The sequence below is a fragment of the Anomalospiza imberbis genome, chromosome 7 (assembly GCF_031753505.1).
Source record: "Anomalospiza imberbis isolate Cuckoo-Finch-1a 21T00152 chromosome 7, ASM3175350v1, whole genome shotgun sequence".
NCBI lineage: Eukaryota > Metazoa > Chordata > Aves > Passeriformes > Viduidae > Anomalospiza > Anomalospiza imberbis.
Window position 1 is genome coordinate 39,303,953 of NC_089687.1, and position 14,110 is coordinate 39,318,062.

The following is a 14,110-nucleotide window of genomic DNA, read 5'->3' on the forward strand; positions in this document are numbered from 1 at the left end:
CAGTATTAGTGAGGGATCCAGACTCTAAAGAAATCCAGGGTCCATTCCCACTCTTGACTTGGGGACGGGGATATGCCTGCGTATCCACGCCCTCAGGAGTCAAGTGGATCCCCAGGAGGCATGTCAAACCTTACACACCAGGACAGTCAGTGAGTCGGAGTGATACAGTGCCAGTAGATGCAACCAATGATCCCACCAACCAAGGGGTTGCATCCAATCGCAGGCGCCGCAGAAAAGGGAGAGACTCAACATCTCCCTAAAAAGCACTTTTCCCACATCTACCTCAGACCATGTATGTCTCCAAGTCGTGTTTATAATAAGGTTGTTGTCCCAGTTCCCCTATCCCCAAACACCCAGGGAAAAATCAGCTCCAGTACCATCCCCAAGCCCTTTCCATCTACAAAGCGGTCACAGCAGCAGAAGAAGCTAAGAGAAGAGGCCACTGTGCAAGAATCCCAACAGAAACAACTGTCTTTTTTATATTATTTAAAGCGGGGAATTGTTGCATCCCAGGTTTGGGTTCACATAATAGGTTTTTTTCTTTGTTAGTTTTCCAGTTCTTTGTACCCTCGTGCATCCCCCGGGTTTTCCCCTACTCCTGTGGTTTCCGTGCCCGTCTTCCCGTTCTCGTGGTCCCACTCACCCCAAAGTCTCGTGTCCGCCCCTGCCGTGTTCCCATTGGTCGCTGTAGTACACGTCATCACCGCGATGTCTGTACCCACTGGGCGGGAGGGCTCCCCGTCCGCCCTGTCCCTTCCCTATATCACCCCACTCCTCGGCATGCTCGAGGCCATTTGCGTCCGTGCGAAGCTGGGATCGGCTGCAGCCTTTCCATCGCAGCTCTCACAGCCAATAAAGCATCCAGCCGCCACGCGGACGGATTTGGACGAATTCCCTGCCTCTTTGTTTCTTCCCTCGCGCCGACGGCAAAGCGCGGTCAACAGCCCACCCTGGAGCGCGACAGCAAAAGCGCCCGGAAACTGCGGCGAGCCCCGGCCCCGACGAAAAGCAGAGACGCCCAAGCCGGGCATTCGGGAGCTGATCGGGGCAGACAAAGTAAAGAGCAGCCGCGACGCACCCTTCTTCTGTGGGGGTGGCTATGAGGATGTCATCTACATACTGCAACATTTTGCCTTCTCCTGGTGGGGCTTCCCAGGATTCCAAATCCTTAGCGAGTTGTTCTCCAAATAGGGTGGGCGAGTTTTTGAAGCCTTGTGGTAAAACTGTCCATGTGAGCTGAGTTTTGCGTCCACTTTTGGGATTTTGCCATTCAAATGCAAAAATTTTCTGGCTGGTTTCATGGAGAGGGAGGCAAAAGAAAGCATCCTTCAAATCTAAAACAGTGAACCAAGTTAGTTCTGGTGTTAAAGATGTCAACAAAGTGTAGGGGTTGGCTACCACAGGGTAGAGATCCTCAGTGATCTTGTTAACAGTCCGTAGATCCTGCATGATTCGGTATGTCCCATCAGGTTTGCGGACAGGCAGGATAGGAGTGTTAAAATCGGACTGGCATTCTTTCAATAAGCCCAGCTGTAAGAAATTTTCAATTATCGGGCTAATTCCTTCTCTATCTTCTCTCCTCAAGGGATACTGCTTAATTCTAACTGGTTGTTTTCCTTCCTTGAGCCTAATTTGTATTGGTGGTGCATTTTTTGCCCTCCCTGGTACATTGGAGGCCCATACTCCCGGGAAGACTTGATTCAGAATCTCTTCACTAATCTCTTCTTTAGCCTTAATGGTTGTCAGTATTAAGCTCAGCACTTCTACATATTTTTGTTCATTCGCCTCCAGAATAACTTCCCCATTTTTAAATGAAATAGTTGCCTCCAGTTTCTCCAATAAGTCTCTCCCTAGGAGAGATTCTGGGGAATTGGGCATGTATAAGAATTTATGGATGCCCCACTGTTTTCCATATTTGTATTTGAGTGGCTTGCAAAAATATGCTATCTCAGGTTGGCCAGTTGCTCCCCTGACCCTGACATAATCATTCCCTACTGGCACCAGAGCTTTGTTTAAAACTGAAAATGTTGCTCCTGTATCCACCATGAATTCCACCTCTTTCCCTTCCTCCCCCAGTTTCATTTTTATAACCAGCGGATCTCCTGGGGTAAGGTCCCCCGGTCCCCTTCAATTACTTTCTGTGTGAGCAACCACCACCTCCCTTCCCCGGTTCCCTTTCCCCTTTCCTTTTCGTTCAGGGCACTCGTTTTTCCAGTGTCCAAGTCTTTTGCAATTTGCACACTGATTTTTACCCAACCGGGGTGGTCCTTGCCTAGGTGGTCTTTGTCTCTGCCCTCCTTTATTTTCTTCTTTTATTACAGCCATTAATTTTCTCATTCCTTGCCTATATCCTTCTTCTCGATTGCTGAAAACCCTCCATGCTTCTTCTAGCAAGACCTCCAACTTCCTTTCCTCTCCCCCCTGGAGTCTCTGAAGTTTCCTCCTGATATCTTGACTAGATTGCCCTAAAAATAAACTTGCTAGCTGCTGTGTCCCTACCTCTGATTCAGGATCTAATGATGTATAACGATGCATTGTGTCTCTCAAGCGATCCAAAAACTCAGAAGGACTTTCAGAGGGGTTCTGTTTAATTGCATATAAAGCTGACCAATTTATAGTCTTGGGGATGGCCCGCTCCACCCCCTTTGCTATCCATTCTTGGTAGTGACGTAACTTTTTTATTTGCTCCTCATCATTTGGGTCCCATTTTGGGTCTTGGAGGGGAAAGAAGTTCTTAACCTCCACTTCTTTTGCTTTGCAAAAGTCTTCTGCCAAGTCTCCTGCTGCTTTTAAAACTAGCTGTCTTTCTGTGTCTGTCAATGCATCCCACAATAACTGAATATCTGACCAGTCTGGGTTATGCCGCTTAATCATGTATCTTAACCTTTTAGCTGTTCCTATTGGGTCACTTCTATAGTTTTTGGCAACTCTTTCCCAACCTTCTAAATCAATTGTAGAGAAGGGGACTTTTATCAACACCCTTTTCTTCTCAGGTCCTATTGCTTCCCTTAAAGGGGCTTGTATGATTTCCTTTGTTTGTTTTCTAGTCCGAGATGCTATGGGACTGCCTGCACTCTCATCACTATCACTCTCAGGCAATGGTGGATACGATATAGTCTGTAACTCAGAGGTGGGTGGGGGAGCAGACGGTCCAGCCTGTCTCTCCTCCAAGGGGGCTGAACCTGTTCCTCCCCTTAGTCCCCTTTGCTCCTCAGGGGGTGACACAAATAAATCCAACAACTCCTGCTTTTGTGTTTCTGCTTGATAGACCTTATCACGATGTGTGCAACGCTGGTTTATTGAGCAGGTGCTACAACATCGTTTCGGCTGCTTCCTATTAGCTTTGCCTTCCCTTTCTAGGGCTAATACCAGGGGGTCAGAAGGGGCCCTGATCCCACAATCCCTCTGCCATTCAGGGTGATTTTGGAGGGAGAAAAACATATCTGCATATGAAACTTCAGTCCACTTACCCTCACGTCTAAGAAATAGCATTAGTTCCAATAAGGTATCATAATCGAGGCTCCCAGTCGGGGGCCATCTGGCTCCGTTTTCCAGACGATACAAAGGCCACCACTGGCTACAGTATTTTACCAGGGTGCGTTTGGACTCGACACCCCCCGAGCCTGCAATCTTCTTCCAGTTAGCTAAAATGCAGCCCAGAGGGCTTGCCTTGGGAATTTCTCTGCTCTCTCCCAATCCCATTATTTTCTTATCTTATGGCTTTTATCCAGATCTTTCTCACACTCTTACACAGTCTTTTCCTAATCCCTTTCTCCTAGCTCCAGATCTCTGGAATTAAATAGATCCTAAAAAAACAAAACACCCTTTAAAATTTCTAGCTCTGGATTCTCCTGACTCTGCAGCTTATACTGAGCACAGTAACTGTGTGTCATACATGACGGGCAATACCACCACTCCCTGCAGGTCCTGCACTCAACCAGCTCCCACTCTAGATATTGCCCTTGTCAAAACAGAGGGTCCTGAGGTTCAAATCCAAAACCACTGGGGGAAAAGGATCCCCTCCAGCTGTCCTGCCACGGCTAGTAAAGTACACTAAACAAACCCTAAAAACAGTACTCACAGCAAAAACATCAAACAAATAGCAGTAGCTGGGAACAACATTTATCAGAGCAGGCCTCACAACAAAATACTTTACACAAAATACTCACAACAAAGCCTTAGACAGCATTAAACAAAGCAATACTCACAGCAAAAGCATCAAAACAGCACCAATAGTGCTTCAAACAAAATGCAATATCCAAAAACAACGCAAGGAGTTCAAAGAGTCCACACAAAGTTGCCACAATTATAACTTTTGACACAAGCATCAGAAATATGCCACAGTTTCCCAAACACGAGTTACTTCACACAAAACCTTTAAAACTCACACATACGCCCAGACAGCAACAAAGCTCACACACACATCAGTGCAAAATTCACACACATAAACACGAGTTACTTCACACAAAACCTTTAAAACTCACACATCAGTGCAAAATTCACACACATAACAGATAAAACTCACATACACCTAGACGGACAAAACTCACACACACATATCACACACCCAGACAGCAACCGTACACCAAGGATTCAGTGAATCCTCCCCCGCTGCCTTTCCGTCAGTCAGCGGCCCTAACCGATAGCTGCCCTTTCAGCTACCGGTTACTTGCAAGTCCAAACCAAACCAAGACCATGCTCTGTGCGGTCAGACGTCTCTGATCGGCTTACCAGCGGTCACTATGGGGCCCCCCCTTTTTCAAAAGATACATACCGTTTCTCCGCTGGTTAGGAGGTCGTTCTCTGCCCCCGCAGTAAGCGACACGAGAAGCGGAGTTCCTCCAGAGATATCCTGGGGCGCGCCTTAGGAAGTCCGCCCCCGAGCCGGTCCCACGGCTGGCAGAGAAGTCCCTTCGTGGTCACCAATTGACACGCGGAGCCAGACTCTAAAACTCAGAGACAGAGTGAGTTTTAAAGTAGGTATGTTTATTCGGCCGGACGCATGTGGGACATTTCCCCAAATACATGCGTGCCCCTTGCTTACACACGTGTTCTTTTATCCCTGGAGTGTTACATATGCATTAAGTTTCCCCATGGGCCATTTCCTGGCTCCCCTCCCTCTCCGCTCTGTTTGCGAATCTGCTTGTCGGTCCTCTGTGCCTGTGCAGCTGTCTCTGGTGGTCGTCCCAGGCTTCGGGGGTCGTAAAAGGGATGAAGTAAGAATGGTCTTCTTCAGGCTGACTTTTCGACCCCACTGCTTTGCACATGCCCATTGATTCCTTGGCCACGGTCCAAGCCCGGGGTCAGGATCCATCTGTTCCCAGAACATAAGGGGCCCCATTTTCAGTTGTCTTTACACCCTGTATCCTGTTTTCCATATACATTCCTTCTCCTTATCAGGTCTCTCCTTGCTGCTCTGTGCGTAGTCTCTTCCTTTCCCATAGGCCAGGATACGGTATATTCTCACGTAACATAAGGATGTGGCCCTAAGCAATATCCATTATTTTATATGCCTATTACTATTCAATACCTTCTAATTAATATCTTCTAGTTCTAACCCCATGTTTCAATCCTTCCCACCAAGCCTTCCTGTGCACGGCTGTACCACTGGCACATCTGCGCTCAGCTCGGACTTCTCCACTCAGCCAGGGCTGCTGGTAAAGGATTGAGAGCAGCCTGGCAAGCTCTTTTTCCAGCTCCCTCTGTGCTCTTGGGGCAGGTAGAACATTCCACAGGAAAGCAACTGGTGCCACAGGGAGTGGGCGGCATCAGGCAGCTCTGGGGAGGCCCCTCAGGACTGCTGTACCCTGAGGGAACACTGTTGGCCATCCCCTGTGTGTATCTGCAAAAGCTTAAAATCAGCTGCCTCAGCTTCCAGGGCCTCTCTTGGCCAGCATCCTGACGTGGATGCAGGACTGCTGCGAGGCACTGCTGGGACCCAGCGGGACAGGACCGGCTGTCTCGTGTCCACGTAGCACCCCTCACGCAGCCAGGGCCATCCCGAAAGCAGACAGACGCTCCCGTGTCAGCAGAGAGGAGCAAGGAGCACTGGGCTCCTCTCAGGGTACCTCAGCTGGGCTCGCTCCACAACACGCCTCCATTGTAAGGCCTGCTGATGCCCAGCTGCCAGAAATGCCCACCTTGTGCTCTCCAAGATGCACAGGGAGAGCCAATGAGCAGGACACTTTGGGAGGCAAACCTTCCAAGCCTTTCTGAGGCCAGGCACGCACCAAGATCAGCCAAGACTCTCCACGCTGCCTGGCCCACCCAGCCCAGTTCTGTGCTGGCCCTGGGCCACAGCAGCTCCCTCCAAGCAGGAGGCAAATGCATATTGCCAAGAGCTGAAACCCAGCTGTCTTGGTTTGGAAAGACAGGTGTCTGCTAAGGAAGGCAGCAACCTCCCCTGAAATGGAAAAATGTAGACCTCTTCCCTCTGAATTGTTCCAAGTTTGAAATTAAGGGGGGCTCCCAGGCAAAAATACGGGAGCAAGAATACAAGTTCTTTATTAGGGAAGAAAATAACAGATAAAATAAACAATGCAGTGAACTAAAACAACACTGACAGAGTCAGAATACAACCTGACACCCTGGTGGACAGGGTGTTGGTAGCAGTCCAATTGGAATTGTGGCTGCAGTCCTCCCGGAGTGTCAGGTGTGGTTCTGTTGGAGAAGTGATCTTGTGGAAAAGGGTGCAGTCTTCCTCTGAAGAGGCAGTGGAAGAGGCAGCTGTTCCTCTGGGAAAATCCAGCGCAGAAATAGCTGTGCTCCTGGGCCAGAAGTTCAAGACCATACATGCAGGTAGGGATGCTTGGCTCCTCCCTCTGGGCGGAGCATCTCACAATGGCATGTTACAGTTCTTTTCAGTCTTGCAGTGGCCCACTATCAGCAGATGTCTTTCCAGAGGGAGGATTGATTGTGGAAGAGATAAGGAACAACTGCCCACTTAACACAAGACAACTGCCATACAGATGGCAAATAGAATACATCTTGCTTTTTTTGATCTGGGACAACAGCAGACAGGGAAGATGTGAAAAGGGTGTGTGTAAAGGCCTTTTCATTCATAGCTCCCACAGAGAGCTTTGGGGCTCACAGCGGGACAGAGACGGTTCTGCTCGCACCTCTGTCCAAAGGGGGGTAACACATCCTGCTGCAGGTGCTTGGCTTGGTCTCGGCAGGTCCAGGTGGATGCTCTTCGCAGCCTTCTTCCTGCCCCTCTGCCAAGTGCAATGGGCCTTCAAGGACTGAAAGGAGCACAGAGAGCCAAAGGGGGATACTCGCACCTACCTCACTGGGAGCTCCCTGGGAAGCACTTTCCTTGAGAAGCAAGCCCCTTTCCTCCAAAGGCGTTTCCCCAAACGTGCAGCTTTTCTGGGGAACACCAACACACCCTCAAGAAACGCTGGCAAGGCTGAAAGACTTCAGGTCCTTTCAGGACAAGCACTCCAACTCTAGCTCGTATTCCCCCAAGTGTGTTTCCAGGTGGAGGCTCAGACGTGCAGCCTCAGGCCCTCTACAAACATGAGCTGCCCGCTGCCTCTTCAGCTGCCTCAACTCCTGCCTGCACTCACGGCACCAAAACCAGGCTGGTCCCGGCCAGAGCCCAGAGCCCTGTTCCCACAGGACGCTCTTGCCAGCACCTTCCAGCACGCAGTGCTTTTCATGCCTGCTCCCAACAGGCTTTGGAAGGCAGAGCCCAACCTGGCTGCCTCTGCCACCAGCACACCCCAAACACAGGCGGAGGAAGAAGCAGCAGGGGCTGTTTTGCGGCCATGGCCCAGAGAAACTGGAAGGGTGCCCTCCCTGTGGGCTCACTTGGTTGGCTTTCTGACTGGCTCTGAGCCTGGGGCTGCCATTCCTCACTTGTGGGGACCAGAACCACACCCAGGATCCCGGCACTGCCTGACAGCGCTCCAGGCACTGGCACGGTCGCGCGTCCGAGTCTCGGGCACCGCGCTGCTGCTTCATTTGCCCTCAGGCACACCCAAAGCTCCCTGTTAAGCCCGGATGGTCGCTGGTTCTGCCCTCTTCCTCATCCTGTGCAGGGATGGAGCACTGCTGTGCTTTCAGGAAGCTATTCTTGAAAACCTCCAGCATTCCAAGCTCCTTTGCCCTCTGTGGATGCTTGCCATGGAATCCCTCACAGCTGGGTTCAGAGCATACTCAGGCTGGCTCTTCCAAAGTTCTAGGGGCTCCAAGGTGCTCAGCAAGATCTGTAACTCCACAGTGTTGTGGAATTTCAGCACAGGCACCTTTCCAGCCTGATCTGCCCTCGTTCCTCTGTGTGTGTGCACAAACCATGGCATGGAAGAGGACGGCAGCAGGGGCCTGTGTGCCCCAGGGCTCGGGATTTGCGTCGCTTCATCTCCACAGAGTTGGAGGCAAAGTGAAGAAGCCAAACTGTTTATTAATGGAAGATGAAACCAAGGGCTGAGGTGGGAGGGAAAAAATGGGATCAGCAGGATCTGAGGGCTGGAGGGAAAGAGGTGTCAACAGGGAGGGAGAGTGGAGGGAAAAAGAGGGGATGGGCAATGTCTGAGGGCTGGAGGGAAGAAGCTATCTATAAGCAGGGAGAGGGCTGGAGCCCTGCAAGTTTCCCACAGGGTCAGGCGTTCCAATCATCCGCTGTGCCTGGAGCTCCAGCTGGTCTCTTCTGGTCTCAAGGTAGTCTCATCTTCCATGGCATTTGGAGGCCTGATGCAGACACTGGTTCTTCTGAGCCAGTTCTGCAGCTCTTTCATTGAATAGATGTTGAAATTCCATGTTTGTCTGGGAAGGGCTGTCATCTCTCCTCAGGGATTGAAGGGCTGGAAGAGAGAGGAGCAGAGCCCCAGTTAGAGCCAGGATCTATAGGAATCCTAGGAGACCTTCCTGCGAGGTCCATCACACCCAGCTCTTGCCGTAGCCACAAGAAAAGGGGGTGTCAACAGGATCAGCCTGCCATGAGTCCGCCCCTCCGAGACCCTGAAATCTCTCTGTGCTCTGCCCACGCCACCTGTTATACACACAAGGAGCAAAGCCCACCCCAGCCGGGACAGGGATTGCAGCACCCTGCCCAGGCATTGCACCTCTCCCGCCAGTCCCCGCTGTCAGCCCGCTGCCTTCACTCACCCTGACGGAGGGTGTGGAGTTCTTCCTGCTGCCCCATCAGAAGCACCCCGGCCGTGCCTGTGAACACAGAGGCTGTCACGGCGCTGCCAGCGGCACAGCTCCCTGCCAGCGGCGCTGCCAGCCCTGTGGCCACACGCCCTGGTGGCCCGGCAGGGCTCAGCCCGGGCCCTTGCCGCACGCTGCCGCCCCAGGGCACGGCTGCCGGAGGGCGGCAGCAGCGCCGAGGCCAGGCGGGGCTCCACGGCGCCGGGCCCGGATGGCGCTGCCGGGGCAGCAGCCGCGGCTGGGGCCGAGCTGAGGCGGGGCAGGGAGGGAGCCCGGGCTCGTGGCTCACCCATGAACCTGACGGCCGCCTCTCGCAGGGGCTCCTGTGGGCTCTGCAGGTAGGGCAGGGCCCGGCGCAGGTGCTCGGCCACTCGGCTCCTGTCCTCTTCCAGCTGGAGAGAGCGGCAGGAGGGAAGGGTTGGCGCGGGGTCGGCCCCTGGGCCGGGCGCTCCCTGCACCCTGCCCCGGCCTCCCCTGCCCGCACAGCCCCGAGGCCCGGCCAGCAGCCGCTGGCACCGGGCTCTGGAGGCGGCAGAGGGCCGGCTGCTGCCCGGGGAGCCGCGGGGCCGCCCCGCAGCCCCACCGGGCCGGGGCTCCATCGGCACCCGGCTGGGGCCCACGGGAGCCTGGAGAAGAGCCCGCGTGGCCTCTGGGTGCAGCACCGGGCAGGGGCACAGCTGCCAGCCCACACACCGAGCACCGCGCTCAGGGGGCTTCTCCAGGCTGAGCCTGGGGCTTCCAGGCCGTCCTTACCAGGCACTCGGCAAACTTTGACAGCTGCTCCTTCCTCACCAGCTGCTTGAGCTTCTTTCTCTTCAGGAACTCGGCCACACGAAGCAGTGTTTCCTGAGAGGCCTGGAGAGCAGCAGAGACCAAGAGATGGCCCCACAGCCCAGGGCACAGGACCCGTGATCCTGTGCCAAGACCTGGAGGAGGCTGCAGCCCGCCAGGCGCCAGGGCAGGAGGCGCAGGGATCCACCAGCAACACGCAAAACCTCACCTTTGCATTGCGCTGATTCTCATCATGGCAGTAGAAAAAGAGTGGGAGCAGGCTTTGGCTCAAAATCTTCTCAAGGGGCTTTTTTCCTTCATCCACTACCAGGTCCATCACCCTGAAGAAAAGCTCAAGGGAGAGCACCTGCACATAGCTGTTGTCCTGGAGGAAAGGAAGAGGGTGAAGCCTTAAGACCAATTACTCCAGGTTCACATGGGCAAAGTTTCTGGGGAGCAGTCATGGCCTGCAGATGGGGACACAGAGCCTTACACGGTCAAAGAGCAGCAGGAGCGCCTCAGCCAGCTTTGGGGCAGTGGTGCTGGATACCAGGATGTCTTTGTGCTGGAGCACATTCCTGAACACACGGAGGCTCATGCTGACCACGTCTCCATCTGAATCTCCCAGCAACTCCAGAAGGCTTTGAGATACACTGCACATCCTTCTGGCCTGTGTGGAACACAAGGCTGTGCTGGAAAGCCATGGACGGCTGCACGGCCAACACCGCCCTGGCTCTGCAGCCCCACCCTGCTGCTGCAGGGCCCACAGGCCAAAGGCCTGTCCCAAAGCACCGGGGCAGGTGAGGCAGGAGAGCTGGCAGCAGCTGCCTCAGGTCCTGAAGTCCTGCCAGCCCTAGGGGCTGCTTTGCCCAGCACGGATCCTCCCTGCAGAGCTGCTTGAGTAGATGTGATGCAATGAGGGAACACAAGGGGATAAAGATACACCGCATCTCCCTGGAAGGGGGAAAAAGCCACCAAGACCCTGAGGTGTGGGGGCCAAACCCCTCCCAGGACTGACTCACAGAGGTCTGGTCTTTCCCCAGCATCTCTGGAGGGGATGTAGGTGCTTTTTAGGGCAGCTCCTTCTGGACACCCTCCTCTCCCCGCTTTTTCCAGTCTCCTTGGCCGTCCCTTGGTGACGAGGCCCTCTGGCCCAGGACCACAGGGACTGTGTGGGGCACAGGGCACAAATGCTGGGGGCAGTGGGGAGAAGGGGATCTCACCTGGCCAACAGACCCACGGCGTAGTTCTGGGTGTCAGCACACAGCAGCATGTCCCAGCCACGCTTGTGCTTCATAGCCTCCACCACACGGTCACAGCGCAGTTGGTAGAGCAGAGCCTTCATGACCTGCACTGCAAACCTGTGTGCAGAGAAAAGCCCAGGTCACACTGGGAGCACTGGCGCTGGCCACAAGGGCACGGGAAGGACAAGAGGACTGGGACCTGTTGGGCTTGCTGGGAAGGCGGTGTTCCTCCCGGCATGCTCTCCAGAAGTTATCAACTTCCTCTGGTGGCATCTGCTGTGTGGTGATGACAACATGGAAGAGCAGAGCCACAAACAGGCGGGAGGAGTAAAGGATCAATGCCTCGTGGCACTCAGGCACCTGGACAATCACCCAGATCACCAGAGTTGCCTGCAAGAGAAGCAGCCCAAGGCAGGGCTCAGTGCCGAGGTGTCCTTGGGGCAGGGCCCAAGGGCAGACGCAGGGGAGCAGAAGGCCTGGTGCCCCCTGAGCCTGCCCCTAGCCCAGGTTTCAGCCCAGCGCCTGAGGCGTGGAGAGGATGGAGAGCTGCTGGAGAGGCGACCTGGGGGTGAGCAAAGGCCAGTTCCAGAAACTCACAGCCAGGGCAAAAACATCCTCGTTGTCCCCATCAGAGGTGCACTTTCTGGTCAGAGGCCAGTCCTCCATCACACAGAGCAGTGTTGGCAGCACTTTCTCCACTGCTGGTCCCGATGAGCCTATGGCTCTCCACAGCACTGCAGCAGCTCTGTGGGATCAGAGCTCTGTGTCAGGGCCATGTCAGTCACAGCACCATGCCCTGTGCAGCTGTTGGGGCCCAGGTGACAGAGCCCTGGAGCCCTGAAGGGCAGGGAAGGAGCACTGGCAGCAGGCTCAGGAAACAGAGGGGCCCGAGGGTCCTGGGCCTCTCTGCCTGTCTGGCAGCCCCCATGGGACAGGCTGTGCAGGGCCACGGGCCCTAAAGGCTGCTGAGCCCTGAGCTCTCCAGGCTCGTGGGCCCTGTACCTGTCACACGTTGGGGCACAGCGCAGGAGGGTGAGCCGGATCGGTCTGTGTCTCACAAACGGGACGGGACCCTTGAAAGATATACTTTAAGAAATTTATAGATTTTAGAGAAGTCAAGATTTTAGTTAGAAATAAGCTTTATTGGAATTAATTAAAATAAATGGGTAGGCCTTGCTTGATTAAGTTAAGAGTTAGTAGTTAACTAATAATTGATTGCTTGTCAACACAATGTTTAGTTAGCTGGGTTTGTAAGGAGTAATACAGAAACTGACAAATAGCTTTTAGGAACATAAGACAATTGTGGGCCTTTTCTGTTTTGAAACCAATTACACATATGAAATAGGAGTTCTACCAAAGGTTCATTTGTCACAATTGCATTGAAAAGGTAGAAATGTCAGAATGAGGAAGACTTTATTTACTTCCTCATTTTGGGACCGCTCCCCATGAAAGGGACCACCAACCCATTTCAAGGAACAAACTACGCATGCTTAATAGCTTTTGAACTGATTAGCATACGAAGCGAGGAATGGGATGTACCAAAATGATGAATATGTATTTGTATTTTGGGTATTCAATACTTGTATGGATAAAAGGACTCTGTCATCACCTGAGGGGCGCGGTGTGTATTTGGGAGCTATCCCGCATGCCGCCCGGCGTGGTAATAAACATACACTTTCTAACTTTAAACTGTTAGAGAGTTTTTGTCCGTCACAGGTGGATATCGGTGCTAGATCAATATCCATATTTCTTTAATAAATCAAAACCATCAGCAATATGGAGCAGATTTTATGTTTTAAAGCTCAAAATCACTCTATTACCTACAAGAATATACTTGAACAGATTTTACTCAGAAACTGTGAATAAAATTGGCTCTGCAATTTTTAAACCTTCTCCTAAAATTTCATTCTCATTTTATCCACTCATATTTCTGGCACCCACCCCCCACTGCTCAGGCTCAAAAGCTACTTCTGATTTATTGGCCTTTAACTTCAGGGTGGCAAATATTTCTCACTAAGCTCTGAATAGAAACATTTTTTTCCCCTAAATGTTGATCATAATGAAGATACAAAAATAGATACAACCAATATCCAGCTAGCAGGAATAAAATACCACATCACAAAGAACCTGGGCTTGTCCCCCACTGCTGCTGTACCCTTACTTTTCTAGTCCCAGCTCTCCTGTACTCACAACGCACCAGGTCCATCCCCTGCATATCAAGGACCTGGACCAATCCCATTAAATTCATAGCACAGAATCATGGAATTGAGTTGGAAGAGACCTTAAAGCCCATCCTATTCTACCCCCTGCTATGGGCAGGGACACTTCCACTGTCCCAGGCTGCTCCAAGCCCCATCCAGCCTGGCCTTGGGCACTTCCAGGGATCCAGGGGTGGCCACAGCTGCTCTGGGCACCCTGTGCCAGGGCCTGCCCACCCTCACAGCCAGGAATTCCTGCCCAATATCCCATCCATCCCTGCCCTCTGGCAGTGGAAGCCATTCCCTGTGTCCTGTCCCTCCAAGCCCCTGTCCCCAGTCCCTCTCCAGCTCTTCTGGAGTCCCTTTAGCCCCTGGAAGAGGCTCTGAGGTTTCCCTGGAGCCTTCTCCTCTCCAGGTGAGCACCCCCAGCTCTGCCAGCCTGGCTCCAGAGGGGCTCCAGCCCTGGGATCATCCTGGAGCCTCCTCTGGGCTCTCTCCAGCAACCCCATCTCCTTCCTGTGCTGGGCCCCAGGGCTGCGGCAGCTCTGCAGGTGGGGTCTCACCTGAGGGGCAGAGGGCAGAACCCCCTGCCCTGCTGCCCATGCTGGGGATCAGAGCCCAGGGCACAGGGCCAGGGCATGCCGAGCTCCTCAACCATCAATAGCCAAGTCCTTCCCCAGGAGGGCTCTCCATCCATTCTCCAGCCAGCCCGTGTTTGTGCTGGGATCGGCCAAGCCCAGATGC

At 53.2% G+C, this 14,110-nt stretch overlaps 2 protein-coding genes across 2 annotated transcripts in view; one reads left to right on the forward strand and one right to left on the reverse strand.

Annotated features, from left to right (window-relative positions):
- Positions 1 to 14,110, forward strand: part of LOC137477674 (maestro heat-like repeat-containing protein family member 6) — a gene marked incomplete at its 3' end in the record, with an annotated part of 155,675 nt that overhangs the window by 125,796 nt on the left and 15,769 nt on the right. The window lies entirely within an intron of this gene.
- Positions 1,078 to 11,911, reverse strand: LOC137477563 (uncharacterized; the record flags this gene model as incomplete). Its single annotated transcript, XM_068196786.1, has 7 exons — positions 11,766 to 11,911; positions 11,368 to 11,558; positions 11,148 to 11,285; positions 10,418 to 10,502; positions 10,154 to 10,309; positions 9,907 to 10,008; positions 1,078 to 1,602 (listed from the first exon to the last, which is right to left on the reverse strand). Coding segments are annotated over exons 1-7 (1,266 nt in total), but the record flags the coding sequence as incomplete, so codon positions are not given.